Source organism: Solea solea, chromosome 16 (genome assembly GCF_958295425.1).
Source record: "Solea solea chromosome 16, fSolSol10.1, whole genome shotgun sequence".
NCBI classification, from domain to species: domain Eukaryota; kingdom Metazoa; phylum Chordata; class Actinopteri; order Pleuronectiformes; family Soleidae; genus Solea; species Solea solea.
This window is the reverse complement of record NC_081149.1, coordinates 4,243,362-4,260,456: the sequence shown is the minus strand read 5'-3', so window position 1 is coordinate 4,260,456 and position 17,095 is coordinate 4,243,362. Positions and strand designations below refer to the sequence as shown.

Here is a 17,095-nt window from a genome sequence, read left to right as displayed (position 1 = left end):
ACAAATCAGAAACCCCCTGGAAGAAGTGGGCGTGTGTTTGCCTGTGTCTCATTTGCATATAAAGGGACCATGCACAAAACAGAGCGTTCTGAAAGAGGCGGGTTTAGCAGGGTTATTGAACTGCTACGGTGCTTCATCCTTATGGTATAACTTGGAGAAATAGGGTATAATATGTCCCCTTTAAAATAAGGGTTAGCATCTGGACTCCATGATCTCTTCCAACATATTGAACTACCTAGAACACTCACAGTGCTGCTGTAAAAGTCAAACTAGGTCCAGTGTGTAAGAACTAGTGACACCTAATGGTAAGGCTACAGATTGCCACACATGGAGAATGGCTATTGCAGGAAACTGTGATACCTTTATGTACCAGAAAGGATAGAAACGCTCTTCTACAGTCATCTCCTCTTTGACTCTCTTGTGGTCTTTGTCAGGTTAGAGATGTTCTCCAACATTTATTTCGTAAGCTTCAAACACAACATGCTTTCTCCACTAAACAAGGCCCTTGAAGAGCACATGAAAGGATTATTCTAACAATAACCACATGATTTTTAAGGGTTTATACAATAATGCAAACAGACTTACAGGTCGTACAATAAAACATCCTTAAATGCCACAAATTGGACCTTTTAAATGAATAAATGCAGCTTTAATGTCTCTGTTTTCTTACTCACCAACCCTTTATGTGTCGTTCAGCTGGCTCAGAGGAAGATCCGGGACATCCTGAACCAGGTTAAAATGCAACAGAAAGGTGGGATGGGCGTGAACCCCAGCCCTAATCCGCAGGGCTTCACAGAGATGGACAGTCCCACGCAGGGGCTGACCCAGAACCACACGCCACGCAGGAAGTGAGGGTCCCCACATCCTCCTCGAACGCCGCGGGGCACCCCTGCCTGACTGACTGACAGACAAAAGACGTGCATGGACGGATAGACGGACGGACGGATACACAGGAGAGCGACATACGGACCCGATAGCGCGATAGACAGGGAGAGATATAAAGAGGGAGGGAGTACGCCCGATAACCAGTGAGAGATAGGTGTTTGAGAGAGATGAGATTAATAAAATCAAAAGATGAAACGAATAAAAAAGAGGATTACGATTAAAAGAGTCCAGAGACCAGATGCCAGGCCAGAAGAGACACTGATTGAGGATGGATGGATAAAGGAGAAGAGGGATGGAGAGAGGGACAGGTGATGTCCTCCTAGTGTGCCTTAGCAGGGCCGTAGCCAGCTCATCCTCGGGCCCTGCATTACATGTAAACAACATGGCAACATTAGTCAGATGGCTGGCTACACCAGGCACCATGCTAGCAGGGGCCCATTTGCCCCTCTGTCGCCCTCTGCTGACCTCTCCAGCCATCTGCAGTCAGTCTTATATTTTAGGGGTGGTTTTTAAAAACAAACAAACATAGAGATATATGTATAGAAATGTTTTATTCAGAGCTATTATTGATAATATGCAGTCAGGCAGAGCCGGGAGAGGGAGCAGGGAATCTGCTGCAGCGGCACAGAGGGTCAGGTCACAGCTCTGGCACTAAGCCACACCCACTCCTACCCTCTGAGCCAATGAGAGTCTAGAAGAGGGGCCGTAGATGTTAACACTGCTCTTTAAAAACCTTTCTGAATAGCAGAGAGATTAGAAAAAAAAGAGAGGAAGAAGAAGAAGAAGAAGATATGAGGTTGTAAATATAATCTTCATGTAAAAAAAAAAAAATGCTGCGTCTGGCCGCCTTGCCTTTCTTTTAATGGGGCTTTCTGTACATTTCCCAGGCCCTTGTCTATGACATGTAGCACAATGTAGTCTACAACAAGGCCGGGGGCTGGGAGGCACTGAGCCCCCCCCCCCCCCACCACCACATTTACCTGTGTGTGGCGGAAGGCGCAGCGAGAGACAGTAAGGGGAGCTGAGGTTGCAGCTGGTCCTGCAGTTCTATTGCAGCGGCTTAGCTCACACACGTGACGGCGACACAAACACAGACAGCAGCTATGCTTGCTGACTAGCAACCTGCACCCTAAATGGCATATTTTATATATATTATATATATATGATATGTGAGTTAACCCGGCCCCTCTGGTGAATGTATTGAAGGCAGGGAGCTAAAGTTCCGCAGTGACAGACTTGAACAGAGGTGGCGCTCTGTGATCTGAGTCGTCTGAGTCTTCCAACGCTCCCCGCCTTGAGCTCAGAGAAGGTAAAATCAGACCGAAGGGAAGCAGTTTCCTCGTTCTCTCTCCCAATCTGCCGAAGGCCTGTGGGCGGAGCCTCCAAACCCTGCCTACGTATGATAATGAGGGGCGGGGTTTACGCCTGGACGCTCTTGCCAAGATTAGAACAGATTAGAGAAGAAATGAAAAAGAAAAACCTACCTCAGGGTAAACTTACCTCAGTATTCCTAACCTTTTTTTTTTTTTTTTTGCTTGCTGGTGTTTTATATAAGATGAAAAAAAAGAAGAAAAGAGCTGATAGTCCTGAATATTTTTATTTTTTTAAGGAAAAATTAATTTTTTTAGGTATTGTCTTGTTGTTTTGGTTATTTTTTTCTGGTTTTTTTTGAGTGTGGTGCTGGTTGAATGAGCTCAGGATGACGGGGACGACATGTTTTTGTTTTGTTTTAAACTCCAAGCCTAGACGAGACAAAACGCAGACGGGGAATGGGCTGAGTGCCATTTTGCCTTTTTGTTTTTTTAGGTGTGAAAACATGCTCTCTGTCCTCCTGAGGTGTGAGTGGTGCAACTGTTGCCTGAAACAGGAAGTCGGCCAATGGGGAGTGGTATTAACTCGAGAGAAGGGATGGGCGGGGTCCTAAAAGTGCACACTTTGGGGGTGGGTGGGTTGGTGGGTGGGTACTAAGGGTGCTTAGCATTATGGGATGACACATTCAGACAGCTGCATCCTCAGGATGCATTAAGTCACTGCGTGTCTCTAATCTCTACGGTCCAACCTAGAGGGACCCACATCTCCTGCCTTACCGTGATGACATCATCATCAAGCGCCAAACATTATGACAAAGGCTTTAAAAAGTGTTCAAAAGCAACAGCAAGAGGACACGACGTGAGATTTCATCCCATTATCTCGTCAGATCAGAGTTGTGTTGAACGCAGCAGCAGCAGCAGCAGATCGTCCATGTGCAGCATAACTGTGCATGGACACACACGCACACACACACACACACACACGCACACACACACACACACACACACACACAGAACTAGCTCGGACTTCTCTGAATGTGAATATTTATTACCCGTGCACTGACCATGACACCTCAGATGCTCCCTGTTGGCTACATGCGTGCTTGGTGTGTGTGTGTGTGTGTGTGAGTGAGTGAGTGAGAGTTCACTGGTTTCAAATGTTCATTTTTGTCATGTGTTGCTGGGTGAAACCGATTAAAACAATTAAAAAAAAAAAGATTTAAGAAGAAAAAAAGCAGAAAAAAGTAGGACAAGAACCTATGGCCTCTCCGCCTCTGCTCCATGTGACCAGGGCGGAGAGATGAACCCTGTTTTTTATAAATAATGGAAGCAAAAAAAGAGAGAGAGTTTAAACACAACAGTAACTCAGCTGATTGATAGATCTAAACCTGTACATTAAAATACTTTTTGTATTTTTGGAGGAAAAAAGTATAAAAATATCTGAATGGGAAAAGCCGTTGAGAGAGAGAGCAAAGATTAGAGCGAGCCAAGTCACTGAAGGACACTGCCACATCATTCACTATCTTTCTCTTGTCTTACCCGCACACGGCAACAGACGCCATCAGACGCCACAGCTGTTCGCCGTCATACAGGTCACTATCGACTCAAAGTCTCTGCTTCCATTTTGGTGCAGAGGGGAGAGCGTGGTCACAGCAGCTCACCGCGGCTGTCCTGTGTCACGTTTCCACCTCGTCACCAAACCATAGAGCTCTGTTCATGACCACCAAGACAGTCAGGGCCGGGTCACACTGTCCACGCACACGCGTGTGCACAGCTCTGCCAGGGCGTCCGTGTTAGTCCACGTGTGGCGTCCGTAGAGACGACAGAGACGACGGTAACCGTGGAAACTCACTTGGTCACACTGTGAGGTTAGAACTGACACGGACCCTCACTAAATGTGAAGTGGTGAATCCGACCCGGCCCTTTAGGATTCGCTATTCATTTGGATTTGTTTAGGATTCATGTGTTTTCATTTTTTTTTTTTTTTTGCTATATTTAGTTTTTCATTTTTTTCATTATGATAATACAGCAAGCTTTATTTGGACGTGACATCTGGGACGTACTGTTGCACTCATTTAAGAAATATGTCGACGGCGTCAAAACTATGAAAATGACTTAAAAAGAACAACAACAACAACAACAGACCCCTCCTGTGTAAACACGAGATCGAGAGAGTGTAACAGGAGGAGGGTAAAGAAGGATGGAGGGAGGTGTGTGGGAGGGGAGTGGCTCTCAGTTTAAACGTGGAACCCTTCCCTCCCATTCCAGCAACAACTGACTCCCACCATCGTTATTATAGATTTCTCTTCTGTACTCGAGCAGAAGTGTTTTTTTACGTTGATTTAAAAACAAAACAAATGTATTTCATTTCTGGAGCGGGCGGGACACCAGGGTCCCTCCCCCTCTCTGGCGCTGGTCTCCACCGTGTTCGTTTCGCTCACTTCTGTTAAAAAGACCTTTTTGATTTTCTTACTTTAACCACCTTTTTTTCCTCCTTACTATCATTTCCTCTTTTTTTTTTTTTTAAACAAAATTGAAAATAGATGAACCTGATAATGTTTTCTGTTATTTTCTTTTTTAAATCCACGACTCTATTAACAAACAACAAACAAACGCAGTCACTAAACACAACGGGCTGCTAACACGTAGTTCACTACCACGACCATAACTGTGCCAAACACACAGGGAGGGCCTCGCGCCACAATGCAGTATAGATCCTGAAATATCATTATATCATTTATAATTATAAGTCGTGTTTGACTGTTTAAGTTACAACATTCAGTCAGCGCCATGTCTCTCATCTTGGAACTCAACTCTTCATCTTGTTTTTTTGGATGAACAGTGGAGAGAAAACGTGAAGAGTTGTTGTGACATGAAAAGAAACTGAGGCGCGCACACACACACACACACACACACACACATATATATATAAAAACTGTGCAACCTATATATCATTGCCACATCCTAAATTTGATATTATTTAAGGTAAGGCCAATTCTTAAAACGTGCTACTTAGTTTGACTGCTGACCATTTTGTAAAACACGTCACACAGTGTGTCACAGATTTACATCTGTGAGGGTTTATTGTTTTCATTTATTTCACTCCAATATGACGATAGGAAGACGTCGTGTAGGTCCCAACCAGGACCTCCACAGTGGGCTCAGCAACAGTCCACCTTTAGTGACGACTCCATCCACGTTTAAAGTGAAAACACGAGCTGAAAACCCAGTCACTGGATCAAATGTTGCCATTCTTGTTCTGCAAACCAGAGCCACGCGCTCACACGTCTGAAGCAAAATAACATCACGTATCTTCAGCGCCATGGTCCAGCATGTCAGTGTGACATGGGCTGCAGGTACCTGGAAGAGCGTCACTTTTCCTCGTATCACATTAAAATAGTTAAAAACTGCTGCTTCACCTCCACATGAACTCCATGGTTCTGTCCAGACCGAACCAACGGTTTGCACACACTTCAGAACGGCATCTTTTTGACTGTAATGAAAACAGCTCTTCACATCTGACTGATTTAGAACGGGATCGGCCTCAGTGTGAAGTGTCACTGATGACTGACCTTCAGGGTAAACCATCACGCTCAGTTTCTTACCTTACAGCACTCACACACACACACACACACACTTCCCCTTCACGTCCCTCAGCAGAAACACACTCCGCCTCGACAGAGCAGAGGGACACGCTAAAGAGACACAACAACCACAACAACAACAACAACAACAACAACAAAAAACCAACCTCTTGACACATAACTAGGAACGCTACCTCAGAACAGAAGCAAACTCAGCTAGAAGATTGTTTTTATTTTCCTCAGTTACAACAGGACGAGAGCAGTCAGTGAGACACATGTAGAATGCACAGATAGTCTCTGTTACAGTCCGTTTTTTAACACACATTCTTTTAATTTTATTTCTTTTCCTCTTTTTTCCACTCTTAATTTATTTTTCGGTATTTGAAATTGTACCTCTCCAGCTTATAGAGGTGGGACTGTAAAAATAAAGGAGTAAATTAAATAAAATGACAAAAAAACAAACAAAAAAAAGAAAAGGATGGAAATAAACCACCAATATGGATACATTTGTGGTGCAGGGTGGCCGGGGCCACTGGGACCAGGACTTTGATCACACGTCGGGCAGGATTTAAATCACTTTCTGTGTATTTCACACGTCTGCTGTTAAAAGCTGACGTCGTTTTCCGACCGCTAACACGACCCACGATCCTCGACGACACCCTGTCACCATGTCATTGTTTTGTTGATCTACCTCTTAGGAAAAAAATAGGTATCTTTTTTTTTTTTTTTTTTTGAAAAAGGCTTAAAATAAATATTAAAAAGAAAATCATTAAAAAAAACATTTGCTCGAAAGAAGTATAGGTAAATGAATAACTGGGTAGCGGCATCTCCATATACTGTAGTGGTTAGTCTATTAAAGGAGAAATCTTTTACTTCTTCCAAAGATGATTTGTTTTCTTTCTCCATTCTTAGTTGATTTATTTTTGAAGGGATTATGAAATGGACTAATGACAGAAATCTTCTTTAAAGCCCAACATTAATGCGATTTCTTCATCCAATTTACATTTTGATTTTCCCCTCATTTCATTAAACTTACATTTTTTTGCTTCAAAGAAAATCTCAATACTCTTCATGTTTCATTTCTAATTTTCTCTCTCTCTTGTTTATTTTTTTGTTTGTTTGTTTGTTTGTTTATGACAGCAGATTGTATCCATAGTGTTTGGGTGCATTTAGCATTTTCTTTGTCTCTGTGAAAAGCCTACAGTTAGAGCGCCCTGCGAGGACCTGCTTCACTCATTCATCTGTTTTCTCTTGTGATGAGTTGGACCTGTTGTTTTAAATGACCGCTGGTGCTGCGTGTGACAGGAGGAGGGAACGCCCAGTCATTCCTGTCCTGACGCTGCACAAACACTCCATCTGACACAACAACAACACAACAACAACAACAACACAACAACGTGTGTGTGTGTGTGTGTGTGTGTGTGTGTTTTTAAAGTGCAGCAGTGACAGTGAAGGCTTTGTGTCCCAGTTACGACCTGAACGGGCCTGAGTCTCCCTCCTTCCACCAGGTGGCGCCTTCGGTCTTCACTGTAAATGGACTTTCACCTTTTGCCTGCCTGATTCCTTTAGTCCTCATCAACACTTGTTTTAAACTCCTTGTAAACAAAACAGAGCATAGATATGAATGTGTTATTAAAAGATGAGAAAACGGATCCTGGCGTCTTCTTTCCTTTGTCGCTGTCGCGTTCATGTTCATTTAAAATTTAGGGAACATTCATAACAAGGTGTTCACCCCCAGATCAGCTCACTGGTTTTTATGGGTTTTCAAGTCATTTATATTAAACATCTAAACAGAAGCTAAACAGAAAAGAACTTTCTTCTTGTTGTGGCTGATCAGTGATGTTTCACAAGATCAACAGAAGCTAATATGCTAAACATGTTTATCAGAAATTCATTCATTCATTTATTTAAATCAGAAATTCACCAAATCAACGTAAAAAAATCTGACCGATTTCAAAATTGTCACTAGTTCATGTCAAATGTGCAAAGAGTGAACAAGTGGGAGGGTAATAATATTATACTAAACCATGTGACGCTTAATTGATCTGTAATTCTGCAAAAAAATTATTTTTATCTTTAAAAAACAAACCAACAACGTTCATCAATGCAAAAACAGAACTGAACGAACCAAAAGCAGCTGAGACTGTTGTTTCATGACTTTACTTGACTTACTATTTAATAATCGATCAAATCTAGTCATTCATTTATCTCTGTGTCTATTTACTCATGAGTTTATCTTTTCTTCTTTCTAATATTCTCCTCTGTTTAAACCCATTGATCTGAATGTGTGTAAATTTGTATCTGACCACTAGATGGCGACCTTTAGCAAAGACTATCATTGAGATGGCAGGGCTTTTACACAGTGAGGGCTCCCCCTTGTGGTTTCAATTAACCACTGCACATTATGGCAGTGATCTTGTTCTCATATAAGATATATAATTATGTACACAATTAATTAATTAATTAATTAATTAATTAATTAAACATTTACAATACTAACTGTATAGTAACTATTTTTCAGAATTCATGGCAACATAAAAAAAATGTTTGTACTCATTTAAAACATAATCCAAACAGAAATGATTGTAAAAGTCATATTTCATTTGGAAACCAGACTTTATTAGAACAAAAGCCTTTTCATCAAGACATGAAACAAAGTGAATAAGACGCAGTCATTTATAACATTGGTGAGTTATGTGAAGTGAGGATCAGTGTACGGATGTCGCCCTCTGCTGGCCTTCACTGGCAACAGTGTGTCGTACATGCATGTTGTTGGTTGTAGATGTTGACATTTGTAGAAAAACTATTATCACTCTTCACTAATATCACCACACACAAAAAAGATCTAATAACAGGAGCTTTAAAGCTGCAGTGCGTAACCTCTGGTGTTTGTTGTTGTTGTTGTTGTTGTTGTTGTTGTTGTTGTTGCTGCTTCTGTTTGATCTGTTTTTAACATTAACTATAATGTTATGCTGTGTCTCTGTCCAGCAATACTATCAGACCTGACCGAGTGTGCGTTTGTGTGTATACAGCAGCAGCCCAGGGGCGGGTGTAAAAGTGACACACACCAACACATGTTTCTGTCTCACACATGTTTCTGTCTCACACATGTTTCTGTCTAACACATGTTTCTGTCTCACACATGTTTCTGTCTCACACATGTTTCTGTCTCACACATGTTTCTGTCTCACACATGTTTCTGTCTCACACATGTTTCTGTCTTAAATTCTCTTGTTTCAGTTTCACTGTGGTGATAAAATGATAAAATGCAGTTGAATTTTGTGACATAAACACACAGTTTGAAATGGTTCACTGCTAAAGCATCTTAAAGTCATCGTTGTGATTATTCAGGTAAGTAGTGTTTAATGAACTCATGTAGAGTCTGTGTGTTACATACAATAGACACTGACGGTTTCTGGGTTACTTTTAGAGGGTTGTATGTTGTTTGAAAGTACAACACAAATGTGATCTGCTTCATCGTAACACAGCGTCTGTGCTGCTGTGCTCATGTGTCAGTAGTCATATGAAGACAGTCATTTTCCCGTTAGTCTGAGTTCTTCCACCTCACTGTAGCACCAGTGTTGACTAACCTCCACCCTAATCCCACAATAAATGGGGCAAAAGCGAGTTTGTGTGTAATGTAGCGACTCATTTACAATCATGTCTATAACACGTGAATGAATGATCTCCAGAGAATCCTTGGTGAATTCATTTAAACGTCAGCATGTACACATGAATCTTCATTCAAAAAGTTGCTTGGGGACCCAATAGAAATGTCTTGCGAGCCCTCTGTGGGTCCTGACCCAGACTTTGGGAATCACTTATACACCTGAGTACCTGAGAAAATATTGAGCTCTCAGAGTGAGCAGCCGTCGTGTTTATTAATGATTCACTCACTCACTCACTCACTCACTCACAGACGATGCTTCTTTTGACGTTTTATGACAAAGACACTTGTTTAATTTCAGGGCAGATTATTGCACATTCAGCAGCGGTCACAAATCAACTGATACGATCAGTCAAAGTTATGCAATGACAACACATATATATATATATATATATATATATATACACACACACACATACAGTACTGTTCATCAGAGAGATCAACCTTTGTGAATCAACACAGTTTCAGTCTCACATGAGCTTCAGTCACAATATCTAACCTGAGCAGCTGCATCGGGCAAAGTGCAGGCAAAGTTGATCTGTCTGCTGTAAACAGCTGTTCACTTCTTCCTTTCTTTCTTCCTTTCTTTCTTTCTTTCTTTCTTTCTTTCTTTCTTTCTTTCTTTCTTTCTTTCTCTCTCAGCAGTAAAAGTATGGACATGTTCAGACCTGTGCTGAGATGGAGTTCCTCTCATGTCCAGTAGTTGAAGAGACAGTTTGAGGGAATTCTATATTTGATGTCTCATTAAAGCTGCTCTATGTGACTTTTGTCTCCGGCAGGACACACTTCCCTCTCAGTGGTCTTCAGACTTTACCCATTATTATTATTATGATTATTATTGTTGTTAATATTATTAATAATCATGTCCACTCGTGACAACAAGCTCCACGTCTTTATTACTGCAGCGTCAGACACTCTTCCCTCTCATAACAGCCATTTTGGCTTCACTCCACTGCTTCGCCCTCACACTCCTGCCTGCTCTCTTAGGTCAGCTGATCAGCTGCTCAGAGGGGGCGGAGCCTTTTCTGTTGCTGTGCTTAGATTTTGAACAACTGTCCATTTTTAAAAGATATCTTAAAAACCCACTTTTACTCTTTGGCTTTTGACCCAGTATGAGACGTAGATGTGACATGATTTCACCTGTGTCGCTGTTACATGTTCCTGGAAGTTTTTTCTTGTTTTTAAATATATGGATTAGAACGTCTGAACAGTGGTTCTGATGAACATCTGTAAATGTTTCACTTTGAGTTCAAACGTGTCCTACAGTGACACGGTTGGAACACGGGTCTTTCTGCATGGAGTTAGCATGTTCTGCCCGTGTGAGTGTGTGTGTTCTGCGGGTTCTCTGGCTTCCTCCCACAGTCCAAAAACATGCACTATGGAGATTGTGTAAATTAGACACCTACAAATTAACCGTAGGTGTGAATGTGAGAGTGAATGGTTGTTTGTCTGTATTGCCGTGTTTCCACCAGGCTCGCCTCGCCTCGCTGCGGCACGGTTAAGTTGGGTTTCCACTAGCATAGTACCTGGTACCTGCTCTGAACAATGCTGAACTGTAGATCAGTTAGAAAGACTGACAAATCCTAAACATGTGGGTTCATCGCTAACAATTAGCAGGGAAATGTGTTTCAGTCCAGTGACAGACGGAGTCTGGAAGCACTTTTTAGTGATGACTCCGCCCACGTTGAGTTGGTACTGTCTTTGTAGTGGAGATGCCGAAGCGAGGCGCGCCGGGACCGTAGTGGAAAAGGGCCAAATGTGTCCCTGTGATGGACCGTGATCTGTCCAGAGTTTCCACAGACCTTTCACACTACGTCGGCTAACATTGGCACAGCCCCGCTCACGACCCTCATGTGGAGGATAAAGATAGATGGATGTTTGTATCCTATATCATTTGTAATGTGCAATAGAGAGTTAATATTAAAATATTTTTACACAGTGAGGTTAGAGTTCTGAAGCAGTGAAGTGATCACTTCTTTACTCTGTGATGTTAATAGTATGGATGTGTCGTAATTCAGGTCAAAGTTATTTGCAATTCATTCCTGCAGCAAGTAAGCGGTTCATGCTAATACTGGCTAACATGAAAAATACAGATTTATGTTCCTGAGATGAACGTATGAATGATGCTAACGCTAACACGTGTCTCACTTCCTCTTTGTGCTGACAAACATAAAAACCCCACAATGGCAGATTGTAAGAAAGGCTGTATTCTAAGGCTAATATTGATTTATTGGTGTAGTTACAAAGGTCAATGGGGTTTTGAATCCTGGAACGTCCAGTATCACCAGTAACACACGCCTTCATAAGAAGATATCATTCCTGGGGACTTTCCCACATTTTGGATTTGATGGCTCCATAAATCGACCGAGCCATAATCACAAACATGTACTCAATGTCTCTTCATTCCGTAAGTGCAGCATTCAATGTTACCGCTGTTGTACCGCGTGCACGTGTCCTCACTCCTGTCATTTGTTAACCCTCTGGTTCTCGTCCGTGGCAGGATGAGCTCCTGTAAACATCTCTGGGTTCTCTGCCAGCGTGGTGCGCACCTTCTTCTTCTCCTTAAACCTCCCAGAGTGGGACACTTTAACGTGGCGTCCCTTGGAAGATGCCGTTTTGTCCACGATCCTCTCCAGTCGGGCGTCCAGCTGGGAGCCGTGCACGCTGACCTCTGCGTGGGCAGCGGCTCCACCTGCTGCTTCTGACCCGTGCTGACCGCTGGAAACAAAGTCTGCAGGGCTTTCATACAGAACCTTGGGATGAGATTTCGGTCTCCTCAGAAACGTCAGCTTCCACCAGCTGGAAGACGATGAATCTGTCATGATGGATGGATGATGGATGGATGATGGATGATGGATGGAGTGCTAAGGAGAGGAGGAGGCGGAGATTTTAAACAAGGTTTGAATAAAAGAAAACAAAAATAGAAGGAACCTATAAAATCCCTGGACATAATCCTTCAACACACAAACTTGTGTCATTGTGTCACTGACATGTTTGTCCAAGAGACAAAGAGTCGTACACACACACACACACACAGCCTGAGCTTATGTGTGTGTGTGTGTGTGTGTTTGTGACCACAACACAAATGGATAATGTAGTTTCCACAATCCAAACACTCTGTGATTACAGAGGTTAGGGTTCGATTCCTAGCTCCGTTAGTCCATGGGCAAGACGCTTAACCTCCCGTGTGTGTATGTCTGACAGATATAGATGCACTATATGAATGTGTGTTGTGTGTATGGTCTTGTGTAAATGTGACTATTTATATACATAAAACATATATAAACATTTATATACATTTTTTATTAATCAAAGTTAGGCTGAAAAAGTTGGATACATGTATAGACATTTACAGTAAGATAAAAGACATTTCCCATCAAAAACTCATAAGTGACAAAAATTCAATGCTATGTGTTGGTTTCTTATCTGCTGCCAAGCAACGAAATTTCGTTGCCAGTTTTCACTGCTGTGTATTCTGTGCAATGACAATAAAAGGAAGTCTAAGTCTAAGTCTAAGAGATGAATAAAGTATCTATCTATCTATCTATCTATCTATCTAAAAATACAACCACTATTCGGGGAAAATGCTAAACGATCTGCCAGTGCAGCGAAACAAGAGAAAAATACCTTGAAACAAGTGAAATTATCTGAAGTATCTTCAGCCTTAATAGTAAATAGGTCCAAACAAATGGTGTGATGACATAAGTCCAGTCGTTTAGATAGTGGTGAACGTCAATTTAACATAAATTTGTACAGTGAACATGGAACATTCTGGGTGGAAACACTGCGTATCCAGCCAGTGTTTGTGGAAACACTGATGATATAATAATCTAAAATCAGTGTTCACGTCACGTCACACAGGCACTAACGCTGCAGACAGTCATGTCCTCTCACTTCCTCCCTTACATTTGACGAGCGACCTCACGAGCAGAGAGCGCCGCCTCTTTGTGGACTTCAAGCTCCTTATTGACTAAAGCGTGTGATGCTGGAAAAGGATTTGAACCAGCAACCCTCTGGTTACTGGCCAAGTTCCCTTTCCACCAGACCATGCGTTGCCCCATTTACATACAAACAGTTTTAAAACGGATTCTTTTCTTAAACCACAGTAAGTTTATCGTCATAATGTAAAGCTGTGAAGCTGCTCCATCAGTAGCTTCACGTCATTCACACACACACACACATGACTGCCTCCTGCTCCTTCAGTGTGCAGCTGAGCAAACAGAAACTAAACCACGTCTATCATTTCCTTTTCTTCTCTCGTTCTCTGTGTGTTCCATGAAGACACGCTCAGTTAAACGGATGATTGTGTGAGTGCCTTTGTCTGCTTTTATTGTAGCCTCTGTATAACTTTAAAGTGTCGCTGAGTATCCACTCCCTCGCTGCTCTGTGTGTGTGTGTGTGTGTGTGTGTGTGTGTGAGTGCCGCGCACGGCGGCCATCTTTGTGCGGGAAATAAGACAAACTGTCAAATCACAGCCGAGACACAACGGCCATTATTTTCATCATCAAATCAAAAATGACATAAAAATCTCACATAAAATGTCAGAAAATGCTGAAAAACCAACATTATTCCATTTTATTGATGTTTTTCATTAAATGGAGAAAGAAAATATTCACATTTAAGAAGCTGAAGCTCAGAGTGATTCAAAGTGGATCCTTATTCATAGTTATGTCTGTGTTTATGTTTACTAACTAATAACAAAGTGATTATTAAGAGTCGAGGCTCAGATGTTTCACTTAGAAACAGGCGTCATTTTTATATATGTGCACATGGCAGAAACAAACAGGACGATGCACACACCAGCACTAACCAGCACTAACCAGCACTAACCAGCAGCACTGATCCAGAACTGATTGCTAAATCATTTCGATTGAGAACATCATCATCATTTGGAGTTTTGTGACGATGAACTGAGAAAATGAGGAGCAGATTCACTGATTATGAAAGTCATTCATCGTTAGTGTCAGCCTTAGAAGAGAGTGAAACAGAATAAACCTGTGCTGTCCACTAACGACACAGACTTTTACAGCTCACTGTCGTCTCATTTGTCCTGCGACACGCTCACTTCTCACATCTGTTTTATTTCAAATTCCCATCCTAAAGACACCACTGATGCAGAGAGCAGGACTGTAGCTCAAGTATGAACAATTCATCGTAATTATACTGATATTGCAATATGGAGGTTGTTAAAGCCAAATGTGTGTCAAAACATCATTTTAGAAGAATTATCGTGTTATTCCACCGTTCCCTCTGATATCGTCAGAGAATCATATTGCAATGTCAAAATAATCGCAATTAGATATTCATTCAAAATCGTTTAGCTCTAAGAATGACGTTACACTGTGATGGTGAAAATGGTGAAAATCACACTTCTCTTTATGTTTTGTTGTTCAGCAAAGCTGAGGAACACTGACATTCACCTGCTTTGGTCCTCACTAAAGTGTGTGGAAACATATATATATATATAAGGTGACACTGTTTATGTAAACGAGGTGTATATAACTCATTAAGTCATTCGGTCATTTAATGAAACTCTTGTGAGTCATTTTAACATTATGGCACTTTGAAACACACAGTCCCTATTTCCTGCTTTGCCTTCTTGTCTGTTTGTTAACTGTAGATTATTAGCCACGAATGCTAGGGGCCTAATATTTGTGCAAGAAACCTATTGTTAGCCTTCAGATTATTATTATTATTATTATTATTATAATATCATTTTTGAGGGGGTTAACATGCATAAAAACTCTTGAAACTTTGCATGGAGGTCAGGTCTGGTGAAAATGCAATATTGGCATAGTTCCCGGACCCGTGCGATGCTCAAGGGCTCTGTAGCGCCCACCAGATGTGAAACGTGGATGGAGCACGCCAAGATTAAGTTGCACCGAATTTCACAAATTTCACCACAGATTATTTCACGAATATTCGCCACAGATCAGGAATTGCCCCATAACTTCATCATACATTGTCCGATCACCTCGAAACCTTATAAGTGACACAAGAGACCGACCCCGAACACGTCTACGGACACAAACTGGACCCAACGTTATGTCGGCCATTTTTAATCTAGCCGCCATTTTGCCACAAAACTGACAGTGGGTCAGGGAACTGCTGCACGTCCCGACTTGTGTGGGGACGCTTGCATCCTGACGCGAGGGCCCTGTCATGACTGCGTGCAGTCCTAGTTTTTCTTATAATTTGATTGGTTGTTTAATTGTAGGCTGTTATAACTATAACACTGTCATGTATGGATGTCTATTGCTCTGTATCATCACAGAACTACACTCCTACAGGACAACATGTAAACTAGCCACTGGCTACTATCTGACATGTTTACATGTTGATGTTCACTGATGTGTAATATTCATTTTCTAAATAAATGAATAAAAATACCAACAAATAAATGAAGAAAATGAGTTCCTTTCATGGAGTTAATGCAGATTAAACCAAGATTATCTAGTAATAAAGAAGACTCTTGATGGTAGAGTCCAATAAAAGTTGAGTTCCTTTTGCATTTCATCAGCATTTGTCCTCGATGATGATGTCTTTGCTTTGTTGTCTTAAAGAGAGAAAAGGTTGACCATTAAAAGTAGATGTTGACTGTGTCACTAAAATACTAATACTTAGTTACAGCAGACTCTTAATCATTCACTGAGGAGCAAAACAAATATGGTCTTAATAATTATGGGAACATAGTTAAAACAAATCAGATCACAGAATGACTTTTAACCAAGTGTTAGTGTGTGTGTGTGTGTGTGTGTTTAAAACCCAAAATGCAACACACAACATAGAATTAAACCAGAATGTGAAGTGTAAAGTAACATCTGCTTTAAATACTTTTTTGGTGAAATATGACATTATTGAATATATGAATTATGTGGGCCTTAAATAGCTATTTTCATGACTCTAGTGTGAAACCTGACACCCTAACTACAGATATTAAAATTCAGGTGGTTTAATCCTCAACAAAGCTTTGCATTTACAGGCATACATGTTCTGTGACGTAACATCTGCTGTATAACAGATACTTGATCAGTACACGAAGCACAATAAGGTCCAATGTACCTGCCGTGCTTGACTCACCTGTTTAAGACAGATTAGGAGCAGCTGTCGTCTCCCTCGTCTCCCGCTGTGTTTCAGCTCTGCAGAGTTCACTCCAATCTCCCAATTTCAGCAAAAACCACGGCCGCTTCTCACTGCCCTGTTATCCTTTAATCTCATGCATCCTTACTTTCAATATTTCCTCATCCTTTGAGTCCACAGTCGTAAGTGCTGTGTTACAGGTGCAGTGGTTAGCCCTTCCCACTGACACACACACACCCTGTACAAACCCCACTGTGATGGTGAAGCTCCTGATTCAACTCACTGACTACAATTCACTCTTATACTTTCTTATCTCAATCTAACCTTCATGGCAACAGTGACTCCACCCTGGTCTCTATTGTAAGTGTTGGCCTGGCCGCTCATTCAAATACTGGTGCAGAGAAACACTGATCGTTGTGGGGAACGTTTACAGTCAGACTCACCCTGGACAAACAATGATTCAAAAACCTATGAATATAGTCCATTCAGCATGTTCTCTGGGTGTATTACTGTGAGGTTCATAGGCACCGTCACCTGTCATAACCTACACACAGCATAAAGAGAGTGCA

General features: G+C 41.6%; 2 protein-coding genes across 4 annotated transcripts in view; one reads left to right on the top strand and one right to left on the bottom strand.

Annotated features, from left to right (window-relative positions):
* igf2bp1 (insulin-like growth factor 2 mRNA binding protein 1) overlaps nucleotides 1–7,431 on the top strand; it is a 66,619-nt gene extending 59,188 nt beyond the window's left edge. For all 3 annotated transcript variants that reach the window (XM_058652501.1, XM_058652502.1, XM_058652500.1), the window contains exon 15: nucleotides 697–7,431. In XM_058652501.1, coding sequence (XP_058508484.1) covers nucleotides 697–852 — 156 coding nt within the window. In that variant the 3' untranslated portion in view covers nucleotides 853–7,431. The remainder of the gene's footprint in view (nucleotides 1–696) is intronic.
* A 2,831-nt stretch (nucleotides 7,432–10,262) lies between these two features.
* prr15la (proline rich 15 like a) lies at nucleotides 10,263–16,610 on the bottom strand. The gene is made up of 2 exons (XM_058653545.1): nucleotides 16,527–16,610; nucleotides 10,263–12,310 (listed from the first exon to the last, which is right to left on the bottom strand). The coding sequence occupies exon 2, from the start codon at nucleotides 12,266–12,268 to the stop codon at nucleotides 11,912–11,914; it is 357 nt and encodes a 118-aa protein (XP_058509528.1). The 5' UTR covers nucleotides 12,269–12,310; nucleotides 16,527–16,610; the 3' UTR covers nucleotides 10,263–11,911.
* Between the last annotated feature and the right edge of the window lie 485 nt (nucleotides 16,611–17,095).